The sequence below is a fragment of the Pristiophorus japonicus genome, chromosome 8 (genome assembly GCF_044704955.1).
Source record: "Pristiophorus japonicus isolate sPriJap1 chromosome 8, sPriJap1.hap1, whole genome shotgun sequence".
In the NCBI taxonomy this organism is placed as follows: Eukaryota; Metazoa; Chordata; class Chondrichthyes; family Pristiophoridae; genus Pristiophorus; species Pristiophorus japonicus.
Genome location: NC_091984.1, coordinates 16,842,901 through 16,870,846, shown reverse-complemented (window position 1 = coordinate 16,870,846; position 27,946 = coordinate 16,842,901). Strand labels below are relative to the sequence as shown.

The 27,946-nt window shown below is 45.8% G+C and overlaps 1 protein-coding gene across 1 annotated transcript in view; it reads left to right on the top strand.

The window, feature by feature from the left end:
- Positions 1–13,014, top strand: part of LOC139268014 (interferon-induced protein 44-like) — a 37,880-nt gene extending 24,866 nt beyond the window's left edge. The window contains exons 7-8 of the mRNA XM_070885982.1: positions 8,656–8,756; positions 11,793–13,014. Coding sequence (XP_070742083.1) covers positions 8,656–8,756; positions 11,793–11,960 — 269 coding nt within the window. The 3' untranslated portion in view covers positions 11,961–13,014. The remainder of the gene's footprint in view (positions 1–8,655; positions 8,757–11,792) is intronic.
- Positions 13,015–27,946: the final 14,932 nt, after the last annotated feature.

The window sequence follows — 27,946 nt, the reverse complement described above, 5'->3', positions numbered from 1 at the left end:
ACCAGAGGAGATGTCCTTAACGCTGGCAGGCAACACAGCCCTCAGGAGTCACGCTCCCGGCTGCAGAGAACTGTATCTATCCCTCTAACAATACTGTCCCCTACCATTGCAACATTTCTTTTTACTCCCCCCATTTAAATGGCCCCCTGTACCACGGTACTGCGGTCAGTTTGCTCATCCTCCCTGCAGTCCCTGCTCTCGTCCACACAGGGAGTAAGAGCCTCGAACCTGTTGGACAAGAGCAAGGGCTGAGGCTCCTCCAATGCTACCTTCTGGGCCCCCATACCTGCCTCACTCGTAGTCACACCCTCCTGTCCCTGACCACGGACCAAATTTGAATTAATTAATCTAAGGGGTGTGGCTGCCTCCTGGAACGCAGCGTCCAGGTGTCGCAGTGTCTGAAGCTCGGTATCCAGCTCTTCAAAGCAGAGCCGAAGTTCCTCGAGTTGAAGACACTTCAACAAATGTGGTCACTGTGGACCCAATGGTGTGAACCAGCTCCCACATGCAATGGCAGAAACACTTCGCCTGTTCTGCCATCTCTGATGCATTTAATTAATTAAGATTTCACGTTTGGAAATTGGAAAGTTTAGATTTTTAACCCCAGCTCTTAATTTAAACCCAAGAAAAAGAGAGAAATACAGACCAACCAATCACTTACCTGCTTTCCTGAAACGTCCCCCTTTCAATCTTTTTACTTCTTATCTTCCGAGGTCAGTTGCTGCTGGTTGGGCTGGCATTTTTTTTATCTCCCCTCCAATCGGCTGCCGCTCTCGTGGTGCTTGAACTATTTAAGACCACTATCAGGTCCTGCTCTCGTCTGCCAAAATTGCTCATTAATCCAGAATCATTCTGCAATGCAAAGATAAACCCCGACATCTATTTTCCACTGTTAACCGCCTTAAGAACAAAAGACATAGGAGCAGGAGTAGGCCATTTGGTCCCCCGAGCCTGCTCTGCATTTACTAAGATCATGGTTGAGCTGATCTTGGCCTCTCCCCACTCACTTGACTGCCTTATCGCTCAAAAATCTGTCTATCTCCACCTTAAATATATTCAATGACCCAGCCTTCACCGCTCTCTGGGGCAGAGAATTCCACAGACTTACAACCCTCTGAGAGAAGAAATTCCTCCTCATCGTAGTTTTAAATGTTGGGACGGGCTCCACTTAGACCGTGCTGGGACTAGTGGATAATCTCACACGTCCCCACATTATACTCCATCTGCCAAATGTTTTCCCACTCACTTAGCCTGTCTATATCCCTTTGCAGATGTTTGTGTCCACCTCACAGTTTGCTTTCCCACCCATCTTTGTATCCTCAGCAAACTTGGCTACATTACACTCGGTCCCTTCATCCAAGTCATTAATATAGATTATAAATAGTTGAGGCCCCAGCACCGATCCCTGCGGCACCCCACTATTTGCCAATTGGAAAATGACCCATTTATCATGATTCTCTGTTTTCTGGTAGTTAACCAATCCGCTATCCTAATCGTGCTAATATATTACCCCCAACCCCGTGAAATTTATCTTGTGCAGTAACCTTTTATGTGGCACCTTATCGAATGCCTTATGGAAATACAAGTACACCACATCCACTGGTCCTCTCTTGTCCACCCTGCTCGATAAGGTGGCTAGTGGGCACGCAAGTTGGTCTCCCTGTGGCTGCTGGTTGCTCCGATGTCACTGGGGGCAGTATAATGGGTAAGTGAAGGCCTTTGTGCAATGCCATCTCTCCCTCGCAGTTCATTGGCCTACTTGGCTATTGCTTATGCTTTGTGCAAGCTGCTTGCTGCATGGTGCAATGCGGCTCCTCATTCTCACAGCACCCCTTCTCCCGTTTATGATTGCAGATGAGCCCCGAGTGTCATCATGAGTGACATCAACACCCTTGACACGACTGACGGCCCAGTCAGAAGGACACACTTGACACCCTTGATGATCTTGGCGGCATCTCGGATGAGGGAGATGGAGAGGGGGAGAGCTCTGCCAGCAACACCGCGTCACTGCTTCCTACAGTGACACGCACCAGCTCAGATACTGGGAGTCCACGGTCGGGTATCTTAGATTTAGGAAAGGGGTTTGCACTGGGTGAAGCTTCGGGCCCTAGCGGGGCAAAGGGAACATCGGGTGCCATCTCTCCGGGGGGCGAATGCACAGCCGAACTCTGCTGAGGAGGACTCAGGTGAGCCCATCGATGTTGGGGCTTACGAACAAAAGGTGGAGGCCATGCAATTGGAGCTATTGACAGCAATGCAAGGGGTGCCCGAGAGGCTATCGCAGGTGGTGAGGAGCGTGGAGGAGTCCGTGTCCCACATTGGGCACAGCTCTGCGCATACCATGGGGACCATCATTGGCAGTGTGCAGACGTTGTTGGAATCCCAGAGTACCCGTGCGGATCCAGCTGCGATGACGTGTCTCTTGGCAGAGGTGACAGCTACCATTGCACAACAGGCGCGAGGGAGTGAGCGTGGCTGTGCTTCTTTGGACAGGATGGCCGCTGCCCTGGAAGCTCAGAATGCTCCCATGCACTCTGGACAACAAGCTATGAAGCGTCTGACTGCTGTTGTCTCTGATGACTTCCAGAGTGTGGCTGCTATTATGCATGTCTCAGCTGCAGGCTACGCGAGATCTGACTGCTGCCATTGTGGCTGGGTCCACCGGGGGCCTAACAGTGCCACCCCACCCCACCGACCTGTGCTCCAGCAGATTGGTGGGGGAGGTGGGGTGCTGCCCTGGTGGAGTGGAGTGGCGCTGGCTCCTCGGACCAGGATATCAATTGGACTCTCCGGTTCACAGCTGAGCCGAGACCTGCCACTGCGCAATTGCTGCCATCCATGGCATCGCCCCAGCCACTTCTGACTGAAGGCGCACAGGAGGATGTAGCCCAGTCTGCAGCCTCAGCTGGTCGAGGGCATCCAAGAAGGACATCTGTAGCTTCCTCTACCGACACAAAGCCATGAGACAGCCATCGGGGAAACACTGCGCGTATTGTAAGGCTAGGTCTGCGTAAGAGGGGTAATAAGGGGTTGCACAAGGGGTGATAATTAATATTGACGTGGAAATCCCAGCCTCCCCGAGTCCGTACCGAGTGTGTACGGATCCGGGAAGGCAACGCAAAAGTCGTTTTTCAGCCCACAATGCGCATGCGCTGAAAAGTTTCTTTTCCGATCTGTGAAGCTGGAGCTTGACAGATCCTCCATATCTCGGGCGCAAGGACATTTGCAAGGGCAAGATTGCAGGATTTACCCACATCTTGCCCAGCAAATGTCCTCAAAACTCTTGTGCCTGATAAAAGCGGGCGTATAGCCTACTTTTACCATCATAAGAGTTTAAAAACATACAAAAATATACTAAAATTTAATTAAAAAAACACATTTTATTTTTAAAAACCCTGCCCACTATGTTAAATTTATTTTAAACCATAATTTTAAAAACTTTTTAAAAACTCGGAAAAAATATGTTCTCTTAAGATAGTTATAAGAACATAAGAATTAGGAACAGGAGTAGGCCATCTAGCCCCTCGAGCCTGCTCTGCCATTCAACAAGATCATGGCTGATCTGGCCATGGACTCAGCTCCACTTACCCGCCCGCTCCCCGTAACCCTTAATTCCCTTATTGGTTAAAAATCTATCTATCTGTGACTTGAATACATTCAATGAGCTAGCCTCAACTGCTTCCTTGGGCAAAGAATTCCACAGATTCACAACCCTCTGGGAGAAGAAATTTCTTCACAACTCGGTTTTAAATTGACTCCCCCATATTTTGAGGCTGTGCCCCCTAGTTCTAGTCTCCCCGACCAGTGGAAACAACCTCTCTGCCTCTATCTTGTCTATCCCTTTCATTATTTTAAATGTTTCTATAAGATCACCCCTCATCCTTCTGAACTCCAACGAGTAAAGACCCAGTCTACTCAATCTATCATCATAAGGTAACCCCTTCATCTCCGGAATCAGCCTAGTGAATCGTCTCTGTACCCTCTCCAAAGCTAGTATATCCTTCCTTAAGTAAGGTAACCAAAACTGCACGCAGTACTCCAGGTGTGGCCTCACCAATATCCTATACAGTTGCAGAAGAACCTCCCTGCTTTTGTACTCCATCCCTCTCGCAATGAAGGCTAACATGCCATTCGCCTTCCTGATTACCTGCTGCACCTGCAAACTAACTTTTTGGGATTCATGCACAAGGACCCCCAGGTCCCTCTGCACCGCAGCATGTTGTAATTTCTCCCCATTCAAATAATATTCCATTTTTCTGTTTTTTTTCCCAAGGTGGATGACCTCACACTTTCCGACATTGTATTCCATCTGCCAAACCTTAGCCCATATGCTTAACCTATCCAAATCTCTTTGCATCCTCTCTGTGTCCTCTACACAACCCGCTTTCCCACTAATCTTTGTGTCATCTGCAAATTTTGTTACACTACAATCTGTCCCCTATTCCAGGTCATCTATGTATATTGTAAACAGTTGTGGTCCCAGCACCGATCCCTGTGGCACACCACTAACCACCGATTTCCAACCCGAAAAGGACCCATTTATCCCGACTCTCTGCTTTCTGTTAGCCAGCCAATTCTTTATCCATGCTAATACATTTCCACTGACCCCGCGTACCTTTATCTTCTGCTGTAACCTTATCGAATGCCTTTTGAAAATCTAAATACACCACATCCATCAGTACACCTCTAACTTTATTAACTTTAATTTCAATTAATTTTAATTATGTGAAGTGTGTTTTTAATTTTTTATTTGCTGTTATTGTGGGTTTTTTTCTCAATTAATAGCAACGAGAACTCGTAGATACGGAGTTCCCATTGCTATTTACTGATTGGTTGAGCAGTCACACATGACTGCATCTTCTGCGTTCGAACCTGGAGGACGGGAGAACGTGGGCAGAGAAGGCCCTCCCACCGGAATCTCACGCTCCTCCGGGACCACCAGGTACTTGCGTAGAAATTTTTCAGGTCGGAGGCATCCGGTTGCGAGAAGCCTCCGACCACAATTTCTGGGCTAATGTTGATGTTTTCTGCACCCATTGTTTGGGGTGCAATAAACCTTTATTTTGTGTTTGGAATTTGTGATCACATTTTACTGTGCGGGAATGATATGTGAGAGGGCTCACAGGTTGGCCCATGAACGTGGCCAGATGCAGGCTCAACCAGGCATTCGGTTATGTGAACCGCGCAGCTATGAGACGGCTTTGTGCTTCCCGTGCAGGACGCCGCCTCCTGTGTGGCTGCCCACCCGCATCCTGCTCCTCCTCCTGTGCCTCCTCCTCCTCCTCACGCGCGTCCTCCTCCTCCTCCTCCTCCACAGGTGGCACTGCTGCCTCGTCCTCCAATGGCTGTGCCTTCATGATGGCCAGGTTGTAGAGCAGGCAGCAGACCACCACAAATATGGAGACACGCTCAGGCGAGTAGTGCAGCACACCCCATGAGCGGTCCAGGCAACGGAACCTCTGCTTCAGAATCCCAACAGTGTGTTCGATGATGGTCCTGGTGGTCGTCAGACTCTCATAGTACACGAGCTGCCCAGCAGTTCTAGGATTGCGCAGAGGAGTCATCGGCCAAGTGCTCAGCTTGTAGCCCTGGTCACCCAGGAACAGCTGCAATCTTCATTGGGACCGGTGAAGAGGCGTGGCGCACTGCTCCGGTGCAGTATGAAAGAATCGTGGCTGCAGCCAGGAAACCGGGCATCCACTTGCATAACCTTGCGGTTGTGGTTGCAAACGAGTTGCACATTGAGAGACAGGAAGCCCTTGGGGTTTCTGAATTGCTCCGGTGTTTGTTGGGGTGCCCCGAGACCGACATGGGTGCAGCCAATGACCCCATGGACCCTGGGGAAGCCCGCAGTGCGCAGGAATGCAGTCTGGGGCTCCAATTACTTCTCCCTGGTCGTGGGAAAGGAGGTCCTCTTCCTGTACAGAGCATCTGTGACTTCCCGTGTCGAGCTGAAGGCTGCAAACTGCGAGATGTTGCACATGTCCGCAGTGGCAGCTTGGAAGGACCCAGTGGCATAAGAGTTGAGGGCGATAGTCACCTTGGATGCCACACTCAGGGCTGTCCTCACCCGTGCCTGGCTCCAATTCTGCCTGCAGGAGAATACAGAGCTCCGTGACCACGTCCTTGCGGAATCTCAGTCTGCGCAGGCACTGATCATCATTCATATCAGTGTATAAGAATTGCTGGTGGAAGACCCTTTCTCGATATGACCTGTCGCCCCATGTCTGTGTCGCCATCTTGCTCTGTGAGGTGGATCATTGGCTTCTCGCTGCTGCTCTGCTGCCTCCTCCACCTCTGCAGGCTGCTGCTGCCCAGCATCTGGCTCTGCTGCAGGCTAACTGCTGGCCCAGTATCTGGTGTGGGGGGGTCAGCGTACCTCACTCTCCTCCTTAGGGAACGCCTAAGTGTGGAACCTCCCTTGCCTCCCCTGTGTGGCCCCCTGCATGCTGGGCCGCAATGATGCCAGCGGCCCTTGCCCACTGCCTCTGCAGCCGTCGTCCCCGGAGCCACCTTCTCCTCCGTGCCTCGACGGCACGCATAACGTGCAGGAGGCGTTGGCCTGCCAGCAGTGACCCCCATCTCAAAGCCCTCCACAAGCGCAGCCACCTCGAAGTGGTTTCCCTGTTCTGCAGGTGGAAGGCACCTCCAGCACTCGCAAAGCAGCGCGCACTCTATCCTTGCGCTGCTAGTGAAACAACGGGAAAAAGTTGTCGACACAAAATCCACTGAAATCAACACACCTTTAAGGCTCTCTGGCGGTGTGCATCAGGAACTATGCAGTAGCTTGATAAAAAAAACGCTGCCCGACAGTGCGCCGACTTTTATAGGTTAAAGGGGCTTCGAGCCCAGGACCTTGGCGGTGCACGCAGTGATGGTGCACTTAGGAGTGCTGGCCATCACCGCCGCGGAAGTGGGGGGGAAGCGGTGCTCACCACCGGGAAACCACGCCAGGGCAATTGGGCTAGCGGCGGCCATTCCATTAAAACTCGGCGGCCACTGCAATCCGCAACATGGCCACCAATTTTCAGTGCTAACAGACCTTAGGGAGAGAGGCAATTTCGGTCCTGTCATGTATGTATGCTTGGAGTTACTAGCCACCAGGTGGCGCCACTGTCGGAGGTCATTGGGCTGTCTATTGAGTTATTACATGCATAACAGGCCCCCAAAACTTATTTATGAACAGCAATTAGAGTTTGTGGCATTAAAGAGATAGGTCTGATAACACACAGCTCCACCTTAACAGCAGAATAATTCACTGCGTATTCCACAAAATTCTTTATCTTCCGTAGTGGGGAAACTTTGGAATCTACTATTTGGGACATGGTAACAGGGCACTGAGAAAATCGTAATATAATTGGGCAGAATCAACACTGATTTGTGAAAGGGAAATTGTATTTGACAAATCTGTCAAGCGCTTTTTGAGATTGCAACTAGCAGGTGTATTTGGATTTTCAAAAAGCATTCAATAAGGTGCCACAAATGAGGGCTCATGGGATTGGAGTAATATATTAGAAAGGGCTGAGGATTGGTTAACGGACAGAAAACAGAGAGTAGGAATAAATGGGTCATTTTCAGGGTTGGCAGGCTGTAACTAATGAGGTAATGCAAGGATCAGTGCTTGGGCCTCAGCTATTTACAATCTATATTAATAGCTTAGATGAGGGGTCCGAGTGTAATGTATCCAAGTTTGTTGACAATACAAAACTAGGTGGTAGAAGGATGCAAAGAGGCTGCAAAGGGAAATAGATAGGTTAAGTGAGTGGGCAAGAACATGGCAGCTGGAATATGTGGGGACGGGTGAAGTTACCCACTTTGGTAGAAAAATAGAAAAGCACAATATTTTTTAAATGGTGAAAGATTGGGAAATGTGGGTATTCAGGGGGACTTGAGTGTCCTTGTACACAAATCACAGAAAGTTAACTTGCAGGTACGGCAAGCAATTAGGAAAGTAAATGCTATATTGGCCTTTATTGCAAAAGGTTTGCAATATAAGAGCAAAGACGTCTTCCTGCAATTATATAAGGCCCTGGTGAGATCACACCTGGAGTACTGTGTATAGTTTTGATCTCCTTATCTCAGGAAGGATATACTTGCGTTAGAGAGAAGGCAACGAAGGTTCATCAGACTGAATCTTGGGATGGGAGGATTGTGCTATTAGGAGAGACTGAGACTAGGCCTATATTCTTTTGAATTTAGAAGTATGAAAGGTGATCTAATTGAAACATATAACAATTCTTACAGTGCTTGACAGGGTAGAAGCTGGGAGGATGTTTCCAGTGGTTGGGGAGTCTAGAACTCGGAGTCACAGTCTCAGAATAAGGGGTCAGCCATTTAGGACTGAAATAAGGAGAAATTTCTTCACTCATAAATTTGGAATCCTCCACCCCAGAGGGCTGTGCAGGCTCAGTCGTTGAGTATATTCAAGACAGAGATTGATATATTTTGGGATATTAAAGGAATCAAGGGATATGGGGACAGTGCAGGAAGGTAGAGTTGAGGTAGAAGGTCAGCCATGATCTTATTGAAGGACAGAGCAGACTCGAGGGGCTGAATGGCCTAGTCCTGCTCCTATTGCATATGTTTAGATTCTCTGATGTATTCTGAGTAATGCCATGGAAGATCTACAAATAAATGCTTCCTTTCATTATATAGATATACCACAGATTGTTTTATTAACAAAAGTGGATGAAGCATGTCCTTTGGTTGGGAAAGATGTGGAAAATGTCTATCGGAGTAAATACATTGAAAAAAAGGTACAAATTCGACTGTATTACCAATTTCAGTAACTTCATCATTCACATTGGCCCAGATTTTGTGCTAGGAATAATGATGCAGCTATCAGTAATCAACGTTATTAAGGTGTAAATCTGACAGCAACTTCTGGCGTTCGCACAAGTGCACTTAAACGCAGAAATCCGAAGTTGCAGTCCGAGTTACCCTGCTCTGCTACAGGCTGCACTACACCGGTACCTGGCCGAAAGATTGAGCATTGAAATACATGTAAGGGTGTGAAGTTGCTGTACTTACCCACTAGTTACCCACTAAACACAGCAGAAACATTTAGGACTGGTGTATTCAAGTGGAAATGAATTTTAACAGCCTGATAATCTTAATTACTGCCAAACAACCTCTCTGGCACTGAAAATTTAATTTTGCAAGTGTGGACTATCGTTACAGCAGAATCTAATTATTATTGGACATTTAAAAAGATAAAAAATTGTAATAATTTTTTTGTAACTTTTTCTTTCTGTCTCTTTTATCTCTCTCTTAATCACGTTTTTTTTCCCCTGTCTTTATTTTGCTTTGTGTTCTTGATTTTACTTTGAATATTCTAACTTATGTTTCCAGGTTTACACTCTGCATGTTTCAGTGAGGATTCTTCAATCTCATTGGTTGAGGAGTCGTGCTGTTGCTTGTCCTGTTCTCACAGGTCACAGATTTCCTGTAGAGGGTGCCGCGCTTTTCCAGATACTTGATGACCATAAGTTGTTCAAAAGCTCACGAAAATCAGTGGGCAAAGCGTAATGAAGGGCGAGTGCTTTTCATTTGCCACTAACCACAAAATCTGGGCCATAGTGCACTTGTTGGCTTTCAAGGTGCTTTAAATAGAATTTGGAGCTTTCTTTATTCTTAGTAAGTGGCACCATACTAGTCCTGGAGAAAGTCCATCGATGATTGCCCAGGAAAATATCTGGGATTGAGGGACTGAGCTATGATAACGGAGTGCCAAATTTTGCATTCCTTGGAAATGAGGAGGCCAAGATTGAGAGGTTTAAAATTATGAAGGTAATTGAGAGGGTGGAAAGAGATAGAGGAAACCAACACCAGGGGGCAATAGCTTAGAATTAGAACTAAATTGGTTTAAAGAAAATACAGGAGAAACATCTTCGCAAAAAGGTTGTGAGAATGTGGAACACATTGTCCCAGAAAACCATAGCTGTGGAACATGGTTACAGTAGTGCGGTAGACATGGTACTAGACTAGTCGGCCTTGAGTTTGTGGCTTCAAACCAGCCATTGCAAGCTATGAAATAAGAACTTCCACTTATTTAGCACCTTTCACAACCTCGGGACGTCCAAAGTGCCAATGACACTGAATTCAATAAATCTGGTCATTTGTGCTTCAGCACCAGAAATGGAAAGCTGTTGGATTGCCCTAAAATTCCAAATGGTTGAATGCCCCTTTCAGGAAGTGGAATATGCTTGGTCTAGGCTATCTGATGGGTAATAAGTGCGGCATTGCCAGCCTCACCCACATCCTGAGAATAAATTAAATTAATTATTGTGGGAAGTGAATAAGTGGGGTTTGTTTGTTGTGAAAGTTTAGTGCTAGTGAGAGTTCAGGCTAACACTACATATATTTTTAAGTTAGACGCAGTGGGATAACTGTGATGTGTGGAGTGTGATACGTGGCAGATAGCTGAGTTCCTGGAGCTGAGGATCTCTGTGCTCGAGCAGCAATTGGTTGCATTCCACAGCATCAGAGAGGATAAAGGGTTTCTGGATCACTCTCTCCTATGGTCACTCAAGCAGCAGCACTAGACAGTTCAGGACACAGGGATAATGTGTAAAGAGAAAGGTGGGTGACCATCTGCGGGGGTAGCAGACGGATACAGGAATCACAGGGGCAAGGAATCCCCCGGGTTACTGGAAATTTCCCATTGGTATAAAGGCCAAGAAATTCCTGGAACCTTGCTGAAGACAGAAAAGAAGGGTCATTTGGTAATCAGTGAGCAAGTCTGTAAAAGACTTTAGGAAGACATGGACAAGTTAGTGGAATGGACAGGCAGGTGGCAGATGCAAATTAATGAAGTGTGAGGCGGAAAAATAAAGAACATATAATGGAGTCACTGAAGGGTGTGCATGAATAGGTTCAAATATATAATTCCCTGAAAATGCCAAGGAACGTAAATGAAGTCATAAAAAAAGGCCAATAGAATTTTGTTTTTTATAGATAGGGGCATGGAATACAAGAATAAAAAAGTAAAGATGAATTTGTAGAAAACATTGGTTACGCCATTGTTAAACTACAATTAGGCAGTTTAGGCCACCCCATTATGGAATGGACATTAAAGCCATAGAGAGTGTGCAGCACAGATTCACCAGGGTGATACCACAGATAACAAACTATTAGGTTTGAGGAGACTATTTCCACTGAAACAGATAAAGCTAAGAGCAGATTTAATAGGGGATTTTAAGTTTGATAGAGTGAATAGGAAATCATTTCTGTGACAAGGGGCTATAAATTAAAAGAATGTGGCTAAATGCTAACAAAGGTTTCTTTACATAGAAGGTTGTTGGAGTGTTGAATACTTTGTCATGGGGAATAGTTGAGGCTTTTGCAACTTTTAAGGAAAATTAGGTAAGTATTTGTAGCAGAGGATGACACAGTGCTATGGAGAGAGAGCACACAATCGGGATAGTTTTGGATTGATACAGGGCTATGGGGAGAGAGCAGGGCATTGGGATTAGTTTCCGATTGTTCCAGCATAGAGTCAGCATGGACATGATGGACTGAATGACTCCAAGGGAGAAAAATATGCAGATAGAGTTAGTCAAGGAAGGATAGGAAGAGGTTTGTGATGAGTATAAACACTGGAATGGACTGGTTGGGTCAAATGGACCGTTTCTGTGTAATTCTAGATATTTGTTTGGGAAGAATGGTTATTAAGGGATGTGGGGAAATGGTGGTTAATGAGATTAAACAGATACAGAACTGCCATGGATAAGGATGGGCTGGATGAGCTAAATGTTCTTATGTCCCTAATATGTTGTATGCTTCTTTTCCAGGTGATGGAAGTTGGGGAGCAACTTGGTATTCCAATTACATGTATAGTTCCTGTGAAAAATTATTGGTCAGATCTTGAGCTTGATTGTGCTACAGATATTTTAATACTGTCTGCGCTGGTACAAATGTTGCGATATGCAGATGATTATTTTGAGGATCTGGATGAATAATTCCAGTGTGTAAGTTTGGTTTCTAAAGACTCTGTCCCTTTTTGGGAGATAGTTACTGAATAGTTTCACCTGGAGTCTGAGTAAAGTTAAAAACTCTTCACAATCATTTCCTCTTTTGCAGCTCTTCGATCTCACTGTCTTGGATAGAATAGTTTTTTTTTTAATTAGCTGAGAGGGATACTGGTGTCGATAGGAAAGGGTTAATCAGACTTCCCTGAAGTCCGCTAATGTTATACTGCTGTTGATTTTGCAATTTATTGTAGTCAGTTTAGCATGTGCCTATTAATAAGGAAATATAAGTCAATATAGATGCAGTGATAACTGAACTGTTGAATAATACTGAGCTTAAAGCAATGGTTAGTTTAGTACCAGAGAAGCGATATTCCAGTACATACTGATACATACATTTGTGAGAACGTTAATTAGTTGGTCAGAAGTTCTGATGAAGGAAACATCTGCAAATACAGCAAAATTTTTAGAAGCAGATAACTAGTATGGAATGGTACAGACTGATAATTAGAAGTTTCACTTGGTGAAATAGCAAGTGCATGAGTGAAACTATCGGTAAGGTAACAATGTTGGGGAGTTGTACCACTCTACTGAAGAAGAACTTGATCAAACTAAAGTTACTGATAAGGGACAAGTTCAATAAAATTTACCTTATATGGCGCTGTATTATGTAATGCAGAAATGTGTGGATGGTCATGTAGAAAGGGGTAGGATAAAGGTATAGAACGTGGCTGTTAGGATTCGGAGAGGCCTAAGATACTGAGCTCAGAATGGCAACATGTTTGAATGCTCTGACCAAACCTGCAAGGTTTTGTCATATGCACAGAGGAATGCCGTGGGAACACATTAAGGATTCATACACCAATAACGCAAGGAGAACCTTTATTGGGTGAATTCTCTCAGTGGGTGGCGGGGCGTGGGGTCTCAGTAAGTTCAGGGGTAGTTCGGGGCAAACAGCGTTTTCACATGTAATTGTGAAGTCTAAAGTCAAGGCCGCGAAGGGGACGTTTTAAATAATTCCAACTCAAGTTAAGCTTGTCACACAGCAGTCCAATTTCATTGTTGTAAACTTTATTTACTATTAAACCTGAATAACATGTTTGCTGCTCATGTCTGGTTATTTTGTCTTTTGCTGACTTCAGTCCCCTCCTATCACCAGTGTACTGTGTGTGAATGTTTTGGATGTTGCTGCTCATAACTCAGACAATTTAAGAGTGGCACAGGTTTTACACAGTATGAGCTAGACTTTCGGTACATCATCGCCCATTTAGCACCCATATAAGAGCTGAGATGCAGGGCCATCGTCCATATTTGCTGAAAAGTGGAAACTAGCGCCCGATTATAGCCCCTTTATCGCCGGCATACATGAATGAGCTGCATTGCCTGGCCTACTTTAAAAAAAATCTGACTTCAGCCTTGTGCAAGGCCGAGAATAGTGCTTATAATGGAAACTTGCATCCAATTATGGCCCAGATTATCGCCGAGCGCTACTTTCGACATTTCGCCGACAATTCGCCTAAATGATCGCTGGCCCAAAAATATGCTGAAGAAAAGCTGCAATAACTCGGCATAACGGGGAGGATCTCGAGTAAAAGGCTGTTAGGAGAATCAAGTTGTGTGATTTTTAAGGGCCTTTTTGACTCTTGCCAATCATCTAATCACATTTGTATTTGTTGAGGAAAAATTAAGGGCATTTATAGTGATGAGGCCTGTAGTTTCTCAACCAATATTGATCACTAATTACATGCTGCAGAATAGAGATGGGAGAATAAGATGAGAAAAGTTACATACAAGTACATTGCTGTAATGTCAGGGTTAATATTAATCATGATTTTTTTTTTCCTCCTCTGGTCCACAGTACAAGTAGAAGCAGAACTAGGGTATGTCATCCCATGAGAAAGGACATGGAGTTCACCTTAGTTGGCTGATAGATTTTATTTTATAAAGCAACATGGGCTAGAATAAAATAAAGGTTCTATTATGTTATTGATGGGGACCAGGTCCCCTAGTCTCTCTGTCAACCCCCGTGGGAAAAGTTCTTTGCCTGAAAAAACAACGACCATGCGCAGAACGACCGTTGCTATGGACACCAGCCTTGCATGACTGAATACATCACTAAGGTCCATTTCACATCGCTAAGGCCATCGCCCAAATTAAAAAGGTGAAACTAGCGGTTTTTAAAATGGGCGATATTCCAGCGATCCTGAAAAATAAAAAAAGCTGTAAAAGCGGAAATATCGCCTATTTTTGGGCAATAGCGATTATAGTGGAAAGTCTAGCTCTTAATATCAGATCATCTGGTGGCTCATTTGTAGATTAATGACCCTGGTAGCCAAATGCAAATGTCCCTAGAATTTACAAGGTTAAGGGGTGATTTGATCGAAGTTTTCAGGATATTAAGTGGGATCTGATAGGGTAGGTAGAGAGAAACTATTTCCACTGGTTGGGGAGAAAGTCTTTGTGTTCCGTATCAAAAAGGAGGTACCTTGTTCCTCAGACCTTCAACCAAAGAAGAAGAAAAAGCGCAATTTCCTAAATTTTAAAAGATCAGCTGTAGCTAACTTGGGTGTACTTTAAATTAATTAATTCAAGGTTAGCATTATGTTGCCATCTATAACTAGCCTATATTTAAGAGGGAGATAGATAGATTTCTAGAAACAAAAGGCATCAAGGGGTATGGGGAAAAAGCGAGAATATGGTATTGAGATAGAGGATCAGCCATGATTGTATTGAATGGCGGTGCAGACTCAAAGGGCCGAATGGCCTACTACTACTGCTCCTATTTTCTATGTAGGACTAGGGGACATAGTTTAAAAATTAGCGCCAGACCTTTTAGGAGTGAAATTAAAAAACACTTCTACACACAAAAGGGTCAAGTTTCGGGCCGCGCCTAGAACGGCGCAGGCCCGACATCGACTCCCATTTTTCGCGCCACCGACTCCCGTTTTTCGCGCCTAAAAGCGCAACAAAAATGTACCTTGCAATGCTTGGGCCCCCTGCAGGTCCCTCGGAGCTCGGCGCGGTGCGCAGACATCAGTGGGGGGTGGAGCCACAGAGTCGCGCTGATTCTGCAAGTGCAGGGAGGCGGGGCTAAGTTAGATGGGAGGACGTTGTGCCAGCAGCCCTGCGCGTGCGCATTGGAGCGTGCACGCACGCACAGTAGGTCATAAACTTTGGCACTCGGCCATTTTTAAAGGAACTTGAAGAAAAGTGCTGATTTGTTTCATGGACCTCTGGAAAGACTTGGGATTGAATCTTGGTGATTTTTTTTGTAAGTGCTGCATAGGTGCATGCAAAATAAGGACTGTGTGCTTTGAAAAATAAGAGTGTCAATTCAATATAGCAATGGAACAACGTCCACCAAAAACAAAGAATTTCTTGCATGAGGAAGTGGAGATATTAGTCAACGTCATTGAGCAGAGATGGCAGGAGCTGGATACCAGCAACAGAGGCCGCATAAAAGTGCCACCGAAAGAAATGAAGAAACGCTGGAACCAAGTTGCAGAAGATTACTGCGCAGGGGTGCATACCATGAGATCTGGAAGCCAATGTAAAAAGAAATGGCACGACCTTGGTCAAGTAGTTAGTGTAAGTGATATTTTCATTTTTTAATGTAATCGTAATTGTAATGTGACTATCTGTATGTCCCACCCTGCAGAAAGACGCACTCTGTAAAAAGTTATATTTTACTCTTTGCAGAAGATATTGGCCCACATCAAAAGGGAAGCAACTCGAACAGGAGGAGGCACGCCCAATCTGCATCCACTGACACCCTTGGAACAGAGGGTAGCTGCTGTGATGAGTCGTACATGGAGAAAAGCAATCAGTACAGCACAAGCTGGGCCCGCACACGAGGAAGAGGGTAAGTCCTGAAAATGCATCGTGGCCCTTCAACTCAACCTGCTGCCTGGCCTGCTATGTGTGAGAGTACTCATGCCACCCATCCTGCCCCCTCCCTTGCTGTTAAGCATTTGACTGTTCTGATGTATTTTACAGAACATGATGATGATGATGATGATGATGCCAACCCAGAACAAGAACCACTAGAACCAGATGTGGATGATCCAGACTGGATGCTGGCGGCGATGATTGAAATGTCTACAGGGGAGAACTTCCAAATTAATGTTTATGAGCCCACATTAAGGGGCATCAGAGTTTCAACCCCTTGCATAGGTTCTGGTTCCACCTTCCATGGTTTTGATTCCGATGTTGTGGGTCCCAGGGGTGCTGGTGGTGATATTATGGAGCAGTTTACACCCATTCACCCACCATCTCAGCCCCCGCCTCTCTCTCTAGTACTGCCGTCTGGAACACCGAGCGTCCCACCATCTCAGCCCCCGCCTCTCTCTCTAGTACTGCCGTCTGGAACACCGAGCGTCCCACCGTCCCAGCCCGCGCCTCTCAGTGTAGTAGTGCCGCGAGGCAGACCCAGGCAGAAGAGAAGGAGATTGGAGACACGCTCTCCTGAGATGCAGCGTGCAACAGATGCAGCTCAGGTTGTGGCATTGGGTATGGAGACCAATGAGCTTACCCGATCACTCATCGGTGGCGTCAGTGCAGTGGGTGAAGAGGTGTCGGTCCTTACGGGAGAAATAGCAGTAATGACACGGGAACTTCGGGAGGGAATGTCCGAGGGAGTGCAAGCGACAGCACAGGCCGTCAGGGAGGGCATGCAAGTGTCGGCACAGGCCCTCCTGGAGATAGCTGCTGCAATAAGGGCACACAGCCCCACCAATCAAATGACACCTCCATGAAGAAGTGAACATTCACTGAGATGTGGATGAGAGATGGTTGCAGCCTTTCTTTGCTGCTTTTGTTCTTGTTCTTGATGTAGCTGTAGTAGTGTTTTTCACATTGAAATTGTTTTGTAAGTTTTGTAACTTTACAACTTATAAGTGATCTTAGGGTTTTTAAGTGATCTTATAGTGTAAATGCTCTCACATTTTGTAACTCATTTAATTTTGCACCTAAAAAGTGATCTTGAAGTTTAAGTGATCTTAAGAGTGTTAGATTTTTCACATTGAAATTCTTTTGTAATTTTTGTAACTTTACAAGTTTATAAGTGATCTTAAAGTTTTTAAGTGATCTTCAATAAGAACATAAGATCATAAGAATTAGGAACAAGAGTAGGCCATCGAGCCCCTCGAGCCTGCTCCGCCATTCAACAAGATTATGGCTGATCTGGCCGTGGACTCAGCTCCACTTACCCGCCCGCTCCCCGTAACCCTTAATTCCCTTATTGGTTAAAAATCTATCCATCTGTGATTTGAATACATTCAATGAGCTAGCCTCAACTGCTTCCTTGGGTAGAGAATTCCACAGATTCACAAACCTCTGGGAGAAGAAATTCCTTCTCAACTCGGTTTTAAATTGGCTCCCCCGTATTTTGAGGCTGTGCCCCTTAGTTCTAGTCTCCCCAACCAGTGGAAACAACCTCTCTGCCTCTATCTTGTCTATCCCTTTCATTATTTTAAATGTTTCTATAAGATCACCCCTCATCCTTCTGAACTCCAACGAGTAAAGACCCAGTCTACTCAATCTATCATCAGAAGGTAACCCCCTCATCTCCGGAATCAGCCTAGTGAATCGTCTCTGTACCCCCTCCAAAGCTAGTATATCCTTCCTTAAGTAAGGTGACCAAAACTGCACACAGTAATCCAGGTGCGGCCTCACCAATACCCTATACAGTTGCAGCAGGATCTCCCTGCTTTTGTACTCCATCCCTCTTGCAATGAAGGCCAACATTCCATTCGCCTTCCTGATTACCTGCTACATCTGCAAACTAAATTTTTGGGATTCATGCACCAGGACCCCCAGGTCACTCTGCACCGCAGCATGTTGTAATTTCTCCCCATTCAAATAATATTCCCTTTTACTGTTTTTTTTTCCAAGGTGGATGACCTCACGTTTTCCAACATTGTATTCCATCTGCCAAACCTTAGCCCATTCGCTTAACCTATCTAAATCTCTTTGCAGTCTCTCTGTGTCCTCTACACAACCCGCTTTCGCACTAATCTTTGTGTCATCTGCAAATTTTGTTACACTACACTCTGTCCCCTCTTCCAGGTCATCTATGTATATTGTAAACAGTTGTGGTCCCAGCACCGATCCCTGTGGCACACCACTAACCACCAATTTCCAACCCGAAAAGGACCCATTTATCACGACTCTCTGCTTTCTGTTTGCCAGCCAATTCTCTATCCATGCTAATACATTTCCACTGACTCCGCGTACCTTTATCTTCTGCAGTAACCTTTTGTGTGGCACCATATCGAATGCCTTTTGAAAATCTAAATACACCACATCCATCGGTACACCTCTATCCACCATGCTCGTTATATCCTCAAAGAATTCCAGTAAATTAGTTAAACATGATTTCCCCTTCATGAATCCATGCTGCGTCTGCTTGATTGCACTATTCCTATCGAGATGTCCCGCTATTTCTTCTTTAATGATAGTTTCAAGCATTTTCCCCACTACAGATGTTAAACTAACCGGCCTACAGTTACCTGCCTTTGGTCTGCCCCCTTTTTTAAACAGAGGCGTTACATTAGCTGCTTTCCAATCCGCTGGTACCTCCCCAGAGTCCAGAGAATTTTGGTAGATTATAACGAATGCATCTGCTATAACTTCCGGCATCTCTTTTAATACCCTGGGATGCATTTCATCAGGACCAGGGGACTTGTCTACCTTGAGTCCCAGTAGCCTGTCCAGCACTACCCCCCTCGTGATAGTGATTGTCTCAAGGTCCTCCCTTCCCACATTCCTGTGACCAGCAATTTTTGGCATGGTTTTTGTGTCTTCCACTGTGAAGACAGAAGCAAAATAATTGTTTAAGGTCTCAGCCATTTCCACATTTCCCATTATAAAATCCCCCTTCTCATCTTCTAAGGGACCAACATTTACTTTAGTCACTCTTTTCTATTTTATATATCTGTAAAAGCTTTTACTATCCGTTTTTATGTTTTGCGCAAGTTTACCTTCGTAATCTATCTTTCCTTTCTTTATTGCTTTCTTAGTCATTCTTTGATGTCGTTTAAAATTTTCCCAATCTTCTATTTTCCCACTAACCTTGGCCACCTTATACGCATTGGTTTTTAATTTGATACTCTCCTTTATTTCCTTGGTTATCCACGGCTGGATATCCCTTCTCTTACCGCCCTTTTTCACTGGAATATATTTTTGTTGAGCACTATGAAACGTTTCTACTTTAGCCAACTCTGCCCTCATCTCACTGTAGTCCCCTTTGTTTAAGCATAGTACGCTCGTTTGAGACACTACTTCCTCACCCTCAATCTGTATTACAAATTCAAGAGTCATATTAAAAAGTAAAGTTTGATACAACAAATATTTTATTACAGTGACGTTAACTTTGCAATTAAATATTTTTTCATTAAAATTGAATCATGTTCTAATAACACAACACAACGCAGGAACAACTGCAAAGAATAAACATGTCCATGCGCAACAGTGGTCGCAGAGCCCTCAGGCATCAGTAATTGAAGCGTTCACGGATGAGCTGCTGGCGCAGGGCTCAAGCAATCGTTAAAGGAGCACGATGGACGGCCCTCCTCCGACCTCGTGCTCCGGCATCAGGCACTTGCATGCTTTCCTGATCATCATCATCATCCTCATTCTGCTCTTCCAAAATACTATCATCAGGCACTGGACCCTCATGTGGGTCTTCTGGTTCCACTCCCAGCTCCTGCTGCCTCATGATGGCTAAGTTATGGTGCATGCAGCACACAACAATGAAGTGACCGACAATCTGAGGAGAGTATTGCAAGTGGCCTCCAGAATGGTCCAGGCATCGGAAACGCTGTTTCAATATGCCAATGGTCCTCTCAATGATGCTGCGCGTCGCAATGTGCGCCATGTTGTATTGACGGTCAGCTTCTGTCCGTGTCATGCGTATGGGCGTCATGAGCCAGGTGGTCAGGCCGTACCCTTTGTCTCCCAGTAGCCAGCTCTGCCCTTCTGGCTGCTGCTCAAACATATCAGATATAACGCTGTCGCGTAGGATGAACGCATCATGGGTGCTGCCAGGGTATCTCGCATCGACTGACATGATGCGCTGCTTGTCGTCACACACGAGCTGCACGTTGATGGAGTGGAAACCTTTTCTATTCCTGTACTGCTCGGAATCCTCCACAGGTGCTCGCAAGGCCATGTGGGTACAATCAATGCAGCCCTGTACCTTTGGGAAGCCAGCAATCCTGGAGAAGCCCACAGCCCTCTCATGGATCGCTTGTGCGGTCATTGGGAAATTGATAAAGTTATTCCTCCGCCCAGTGCAGCCGTGACCTGGTAGACACAGGCATGTATTGCACATTGAGAGATGGCGCACACATCTCCAGTTGTAGCCTGAAACGTTTCCAAGGCATAGAAGGCAAGTGCAACTGTTACCTTCACTTCAACAGACAAGGCAGTTGGCGTTCTGCTTCTATGCTGCAAATCTGCTCTCAGCATATCACAGATCTCAACGACAACTTCTCTGTGGAAACGCAGCCTTTTGACACAATCAGCCTCGCTCATGTCCAGGTACGAGCGCCTGGCTCGATATTGCCGACGTGGGTAAGGTCTCCTGCCCATCAGCCTATGGGCTATGACGTTCCTGGTGCGGTGAGCTCTAATCAATTCTCTCCTATGCATAATCCGTGGTGTTGATAATGCAGCACCCATACTTGAATTACAAATTTAAGTTTCAAACTGGCTAGCTGGCTGCCTCTCTCTCCTGGTGCTTTGCACGCCTATCATGTCCCCTGGCCGAATGGTCTCAGCCTCCCTCGCAGCTCGAAGGCTGCTTCCTGTTTCTTCCACTGCCATCAGCCACTGCCGCTGCCCCTATCCCGTGGCCTTAGCTTCCCTCGCAGCTCAAAGCCTTCTTGCTGTGTCTTCGGCTGCCGTCAGTCACTGATGTCGCCCGTCTCCTACATGGAAGGAAGGCCTGCCTGAAGCACCGCAGCTCGAAGGCTGTTTGCTGATTCACACAGGTAGGAATATTCAATATTTTGTATTTGCTTTGTTTATAATTTTTTATTCAGGATGGCTCTTTATTTGTATAAGTAAGACTGTTGAATGCTTGTAGAAATTAATTACTTCCCTCCCCCCACTGCCCCAATCCCTTCGTTCCCTATGCCTGATTTCTAAAGTGTAGGCAAGGTTTTTCTGAACGTATAAAAATCTAGTTTTACTCCATTCTCAGTTAGTTTGGAGTAAGTTTTCACTGCCTAAACTTTCAAAACAGGCGTAAGTGGCCGGACACGCCCCCTTTTGAAAAAAAATCTGTTCCAAAATGAAACTGTTCTAACTGACTAGAACTGAAGCAAACTAAATGCCAAGAATTGCAGTTTCGAAGATACTCCATTCTAAACCAGTTGCTCCAAAAAAATAGGAGCAACTCAGGCCGAAACCTGACCCCATTGGGTGGTAGAAGTTTGGCGCTCTCTTCCGCAAATGGCAACTGATGCGAGTTCAATTGTTAATTTAAATTGGAGATTGATAGCTTTTTATTAGCCAAAGGATGTGGGGCAAATTGATGGGATTGAAGCCTGATAAATCCCCAGGGCTTGATGGACTGCATCCCAGAGTACTTAAGGAGGTGGTCTTGGAAATAGCGGATGCATTGACAGTCATTTTCCAATATTCCATAGACTCTGGATCAGTTTCTATGGAGTGGAGGGTAGCCAATGTAACCCCACTTTTTAACAAAGGAGGGAGAGAGTAAACAGGGAATTATAGACCGGTCAGCCTGACATCGGTAGTGGGTAAAATGATGGAATCAATTATTAAGGATGTCATAGCAGCGCATTTGGAAAGAGGTGACATGATAGGTCCAAGTCAGCATGGATTTGTGAAAGGGAAATCATGCTTGATAAATCTTCTGGAATTTTTTGAGGATGTTTCCAGTAGCGTGGACAAGGGAGACCCAGTTGATGTGGTGTATTTGGACTTTCAGAAGGCTTTCGACAAGGACCCACACAAGAGGTTAATGTGCAAAGTTAAAGCACATGGGATTGGGGGTAGTGTGCTGACGTGGATTGAGAACTGGTTGGCAGACAGTAAATGGGTACTTTTCAGAATGGCAGGCAGTGACTAGTGGGATACCGCAAGGTTCTGTGCTGGGGCCCCAGCTGTTTACATTGTACATTAATGATTTAGACGAGGGGATTAAATGTAGTATCTCCAAATTTGTGGATGACACCAAGTTGGGTGGCAGTGTGAGCTGTGAAGAGTATGCTATGCGGCTGCAGAGTAACTTGGATAGGTAGGTGAGTGGGCAAATGCATGGCAGATGAAGTATAATATGGATAAATGTGAGGTTATCCACTTTGATGGTAAAAACAGAGAGACAGACTATTATCTGAATGGTGACAGATTAGGAAAAGGGGAAGTGCAACGAGACCAAGGTGTCATGGTACATCAGTCATTGAAGGTTGGCATGCAGGTACAGCAGGCGGTTAAGAAAGCTAATGGCATGTTGGCCTTCATAGCGAGGGGATTTGAGTACAGGGGCAGGGAGGTGTTACTACAGTTGTACAGGGCCTTGGTGAGGCCACACCTGGAGTATTGTGTACAGTTTTGGTCTCCTAACTTGAGGAAGGACATTCTTGCTATTGAGGGAGTGCAGCGAAGGTTCACCAGACTGATTCCCAGGATGGCGGGACTGACATATCAAGAAAGACTGGATCAACTGGGCTTGTATTCACTGGAATTCAGAAGAATGAGAGAGGATCTCATAGAAACGTTTAAAATTCTGACGGGTTTAAACAGGTTAGATGCAGGAAGAATGTTCCCAATATTGGGGAAGTCCAGAACCAGGGGTCACAGTCTAAGGATAAGAGGTAAGCCATTTAGGACCGAGATGAGGAGAAACTTCTTCACCCAGAGAGTGGTGAACCTGTAGAATTCTCTACCACAGAAAGTTGTTGAGGCCAATTCATTAAATATATTCAAAAAGGAGTTAGATGTAGTCCTTACTACTAGGGGGGGTCAAGGGGTATGGCGAGAAAGCAGGAATGGGGTACTGAAGTTGCATGTTCAGCCATGAACTCATTGAATGGCGGTGCAGGCTCGAAGGGCCGAATGGCCTACTCTTGCACCTATTTTCTATGTTTCTCAAGGTGGGTATATGAAGTTAGATCGCAGATCAGCCATGATCTCATTGAATGGCGAAACAGGCTCGAGGGACTGAATGGCCGACTCCCGTTCCTATATCATTTAGGGAAGGAAATCAAGGAAAGCTGCAACTTTATCCATTTACCTTTATCAATCATAGAACCATAGAATGATACAGCGCAGAAGGAGGCCATTCGGCCCATCGTGCCTATGCGGGCTCTTTGAAAGAGCGATTCAATTAGTCCCCTTCCCCTGCTCTTTTCCCATAGATGTGTAAATTTGTTTCCTTCAAATATTTATCTAATTTGCTTTTGAAAGCTACTATTGAATCTGCTTCCATCATCCTTTCAGGCAGTGCATTCTGGATCATAACAACTCGCTGTGTAACATTTATTTTTCTCATGTCCCCAGTAGATAGTTTGCTGTGTCAGTACAAACTGGGTTGAGACTGTCCAAACTCACGTCTATAATATATATTTGTTCCCAAGTTGTGGGCAATATTGGCAAGGTTGTATTTGTTGCCCATCAGTAGTTGACCTGAGAAAGTGTAGGTAGGCCTTCTCCTTGAACCGCTGCAGTCGTTGTGGTGATGGTGCTCACAAGGTGGTGTTTGGTAAGGAATTCCAGGATATTGACCCAGTAACGATGAAGGAACAGCCATATATTATCAAGGCAGGATGGTGTATGACTTGGAGGAGAACTTGGAAGTGTTGAAGCTCCCCTGATACTGCTGCTCTTGGTCTTCTCAGTGAAAGAGGTCACGGGGAGGGAGGTGCTGTTGAAGTAACCTTGGTGAGTTGCTGCAGTGCACGCCGTAGATTGTGGATCCTGCAGCCACAGTGCGTCAGTGCTGCGGGGGATGGATACTGAGTCCAGTGGCAAAGCCACTGAACAAACTTTGTCTTGGGATGGTGTCAAACTTCTTGAGTGTTGTGTCTACACCCATCGAGGTGAGTGGTGAGTATTCCATCACACTCCTTACTTGAGCTTTGCAGATGATGGAGCGGCTTTAAGAACCAGAAGGTGAGCCACTTGTCACAAGGCACCCAGTCCCTGCCCTGCTCCATCGTGTTGATATTTATGATTCAGTTAAGCATCTGTAATACCCCTTAGATTGCTTTGAATTTCTGGATTGAGATTGACAAAACTAATTTCATGTAGGAAGGATCCTGAGGTTTAGTTTAAATCGCAGGAATATGAAGACAGTGTAATTTAGAATACGGCTGCTCCACTGTGCCAAAGGTGAGCTAAAATAGGAAATGAGCTGTTGGTTTTAAATTGTGCGATAGTAATGCTGTTTCTTTGCCGGTTTTCTCCCTTTTCCCTCTCCTGAAGTTGCCAATGCCTGGCTGGGGTACAGCCCCACAGCTGACAACTGCCTTCTGGAACCTCACCCAAGTGACCGCTGTGAGCTGAGATGGTGAGAGTGGGCAGGATGTTTCGCACTCGCCCAGGAGTCTTGACACGGAGGTTATTAAATATTTACACACATGCACCAACCAGCAGGGGGCACTGAGCAGCATTCCGGAGCCAGACCAATGCCAGATTTTCCCCTCGTTAGCCCGGGAGCACCGAGACCTGTTGTAGCGCCCGCCACTGATACCCTGGTCTTGATCAGACCAGTTATTGAACCTGTGGCCTTCTGGTGTGTATAACTGGGGTACATGTGCGGTCTCTTCCAACTGAGCTATCAAGGGAGCTGGGAGAAGCAAGCATGCCTCAGTGTTTCACTAACTCAGCACTTAATTTTGCAAACAAAGCTCTTATTCAAATTAATAGAAATAGCAAATGCTGGAAACACGCAACAGGTAAGGCAGCATCAGGTGAACGGGACTTGGTGTGAGTTAGGACACGGGCAGCCGAGTTTCGGGTGACCTCAAGTTTATGGAGGGTAGAATGTGGGAGGCCAGCCAGGAATTAAACTATGTTTAGTTTGGTCTGGGGGCAGGGGTGGGGAGAAGCTAGCCAAGTGTCATCCCTGCTGTATTATGATGACACTGCTGTTACCAAGACAAAGGGGGGCCGAAATTGCCCACCGCTGGAAACGGGCTGCACCTACCGTGTTTCTGTTTTTACCGGCGCAGTGGATGCGGTGGCCTCTTAAACGAAATTCCGCTCTTTGGCTTTTTTTCCCAGCGGACTGGAAGTCGGTCATAATGGGGGCGGATGTCTGCCGCTGTCAGTCATCAGCTTCGTGCTGATGATGTCATCACGGTGCTGCGTCACCGTGGCTCTCCCCTTCACTAAAGGGGCGAGCCTGCGTGATTTAAAAACTTGGGCCCACTGGGCCAACATGAAGGGTTTCGGCTGGGCCAGTGGCCTGGCACCCAAGAGGGGGTGTCAGGCTGCCTGTTGGTGGCCCGGCCGAACCCGGGGGCTATAATTATTGACCTGATATGACAGTTGGTGAAAAAGAAAAACATAGCGGCAGTAGGCACTCCCCTTTAATGAGAGCCGCACTGCCATTTTAGAAGGTCTCCAAGCTCAGTGCACCGGCAGGAAAAGCTGCCCTTGACACCGTGCAGTGGGAGCAAGATTTTTTCGGTGGAATTTCACCATCGGGGGCGAACATTGGCGGTGTGCGCTCTGATGACGCACTTAGAATGGATCGGCAGAGGGGAGTGGCTCACCGCCGGGATAACGCAATTTTCAAAATGGCGTGGCCGCTGATTTCCGGCGGTAACAGGCCTTATGGGAAGGGGCAATTTCAGCCCCAGAAAGTCTTGCATGAATATCAGATCTCTCAGAAACATTTCAAAGCACTTCACACACAACACATTTTTTAAATAAATGTTATGCAGGACAAATGAAGCAGGCATTTTGAACACAGCAACCAGCCATTAGGTCTGGAGCAATGTTGACCAGGACGCCAGGAGAACACCCTGCTTTTTTTCAAATAGTGCCGTAACGTCTAATTAAGGAAGACTGTGTCTCGATTTAACATCCAAAGTACTGCACCTCCAACAATGCAGCAGTTCGCCAGTCCTGCACTGGAGTATCGACCTAGATTTTCCTAGTCAATGATCCCCTTCGAATGAGTGATCATAGCATGATTGAATTTCAAATTCAGATGGAGGGTGAGAAAGTTGGATCTCTAATCAGCGTACTAAACTTAAATAAAGGAGACTGAAGGTATGAGGGCAGAGTCTTGCATCCTAGGGTCTTAAGAGAAGTAGCGGCAGGGATTGTGGATGCATTGGTTGTAATTTACCAAAATTCTCTGGATTCTAAGGAGGTCCCAGCAGAATTGAAAACTGCAAATGTAACGTCCCTATTTAAAAAAGGAGGCAGACAAAAAGCAGGAAACTATAGACCAGTTAGACTAACATCTGTGGTTGGGAAAATGTTGGAATCCATTATTAAAGAAGCAGTAGCAAGACATTTGGAAAAGCAAAATTCGGTCACACAGAGTCAGCATGGATTTATGAAGGGGAAGTGATGTTTGACAAATTTGCTGGAGTTCTTTGAGGATGTAACGAACAGGGTAGATAAAGGGGAACCAGTGGATGTGGTTTATTTGGACTTCCAGAAGGCATTTGACAAGGTGCCACATAAAAGGTTAATGCACAAGATAAAAGTTCACAGGGTTGGGGGTAATATATTAGCATGGATAGAGGATTGGCAAACGAACAGAAAACAGAGAGTCGGGATAAATGGTTCATTCTCTGGTTGGCAACCAGTAACTAGTGGGGTTCCACAGGGATCAGTGCTGGGACCCCAATTATTTACAATCTATATAAATGATTTGGAAGAAGGGACTGAGTGTAACGTAGCCACGTTTGCTGCTGATACAAAGGTGGGAGGAAAAGCAATGTGTGAGGAGGACACAAAAAATCTGCAAAAGGACATAGACAGGCTAAGTGAGTGGGCAAAAATTTGGCAGATGTTGAAAAGTGTGAGGTCATGCACTTTGGCAGAAAAAAATCAAAGAGCAAGTTATTATTTAAATGAAGAAAGATTGCAAAGTGCCGCAGTACAGCGGGACCTGGGGGTACTTGTGCATGAAACACAAAAGGAAAGTATGCAGGTAAAGCACGTGATCAAGAAGGCCAATGGTATCTTGGCCTTTATTGCAAAGGGGATGGAGTACAAAAGCAGTGAAGTCTTACTACAGCTATATAAGGTATTGGTGAGGCCACACCTGGAATACTGCGTGCAGTTTTTGTTGTGTGTGGAGAAAGTCAGACTGAACACCGTGAGCTCAAAGTAAAGTGTGACCTTAGTCTTTTATTGCAGGTCTCCAGAATGCCTCTCCAACCTGTGAAGCCTCCTTAAATATCTGTGCTCCCAAGGGATTATGTGATCCCTTGGGACTCCCGGGGATGAGCCCGCTGGTGGCTGCACAGAGTAAATACAAGTTTACATATATAACAACATCCCTCACCAAAGTCAATAGTGTAACTATTTACAATGTGAGTCGATCTGGGGCCCTTCTTGCCCTAGTTGATCGTCTCGGTGTGAAAGCTGGTGTTGTTGAATCATTTGTTGGGCCCTCGCTGGGCTGCTGTGCAGCTGGCCTTGCTGGACTGCCTGGTGTGTTGGGCCCTGCTGGGCTGCTGTGGATGATGGGTTCTGCTTCGTGGTCAACCATGGTGCCGGTTACCACTGGTGTGTGTGTTGGGGGATCAAAAAAGGTAGGGTCCAAGGTGGGTTGCTCAGGGTAGTCCGTGAATCTGAGTTTGATTTGGTCCAAGTGTTTCGGTGAATGAGTCCATTTGAAAGTTTGATCCGAAATACCCTGCTCCCTTCTTTGGCCATGACAGTGCCAGGAAGCCACTTGGGACATTGTTCATAATTTAATACAAATACAGGATCATTGATTTCAATCTTGCGTGACACATTTGCGCTATCATGGTATG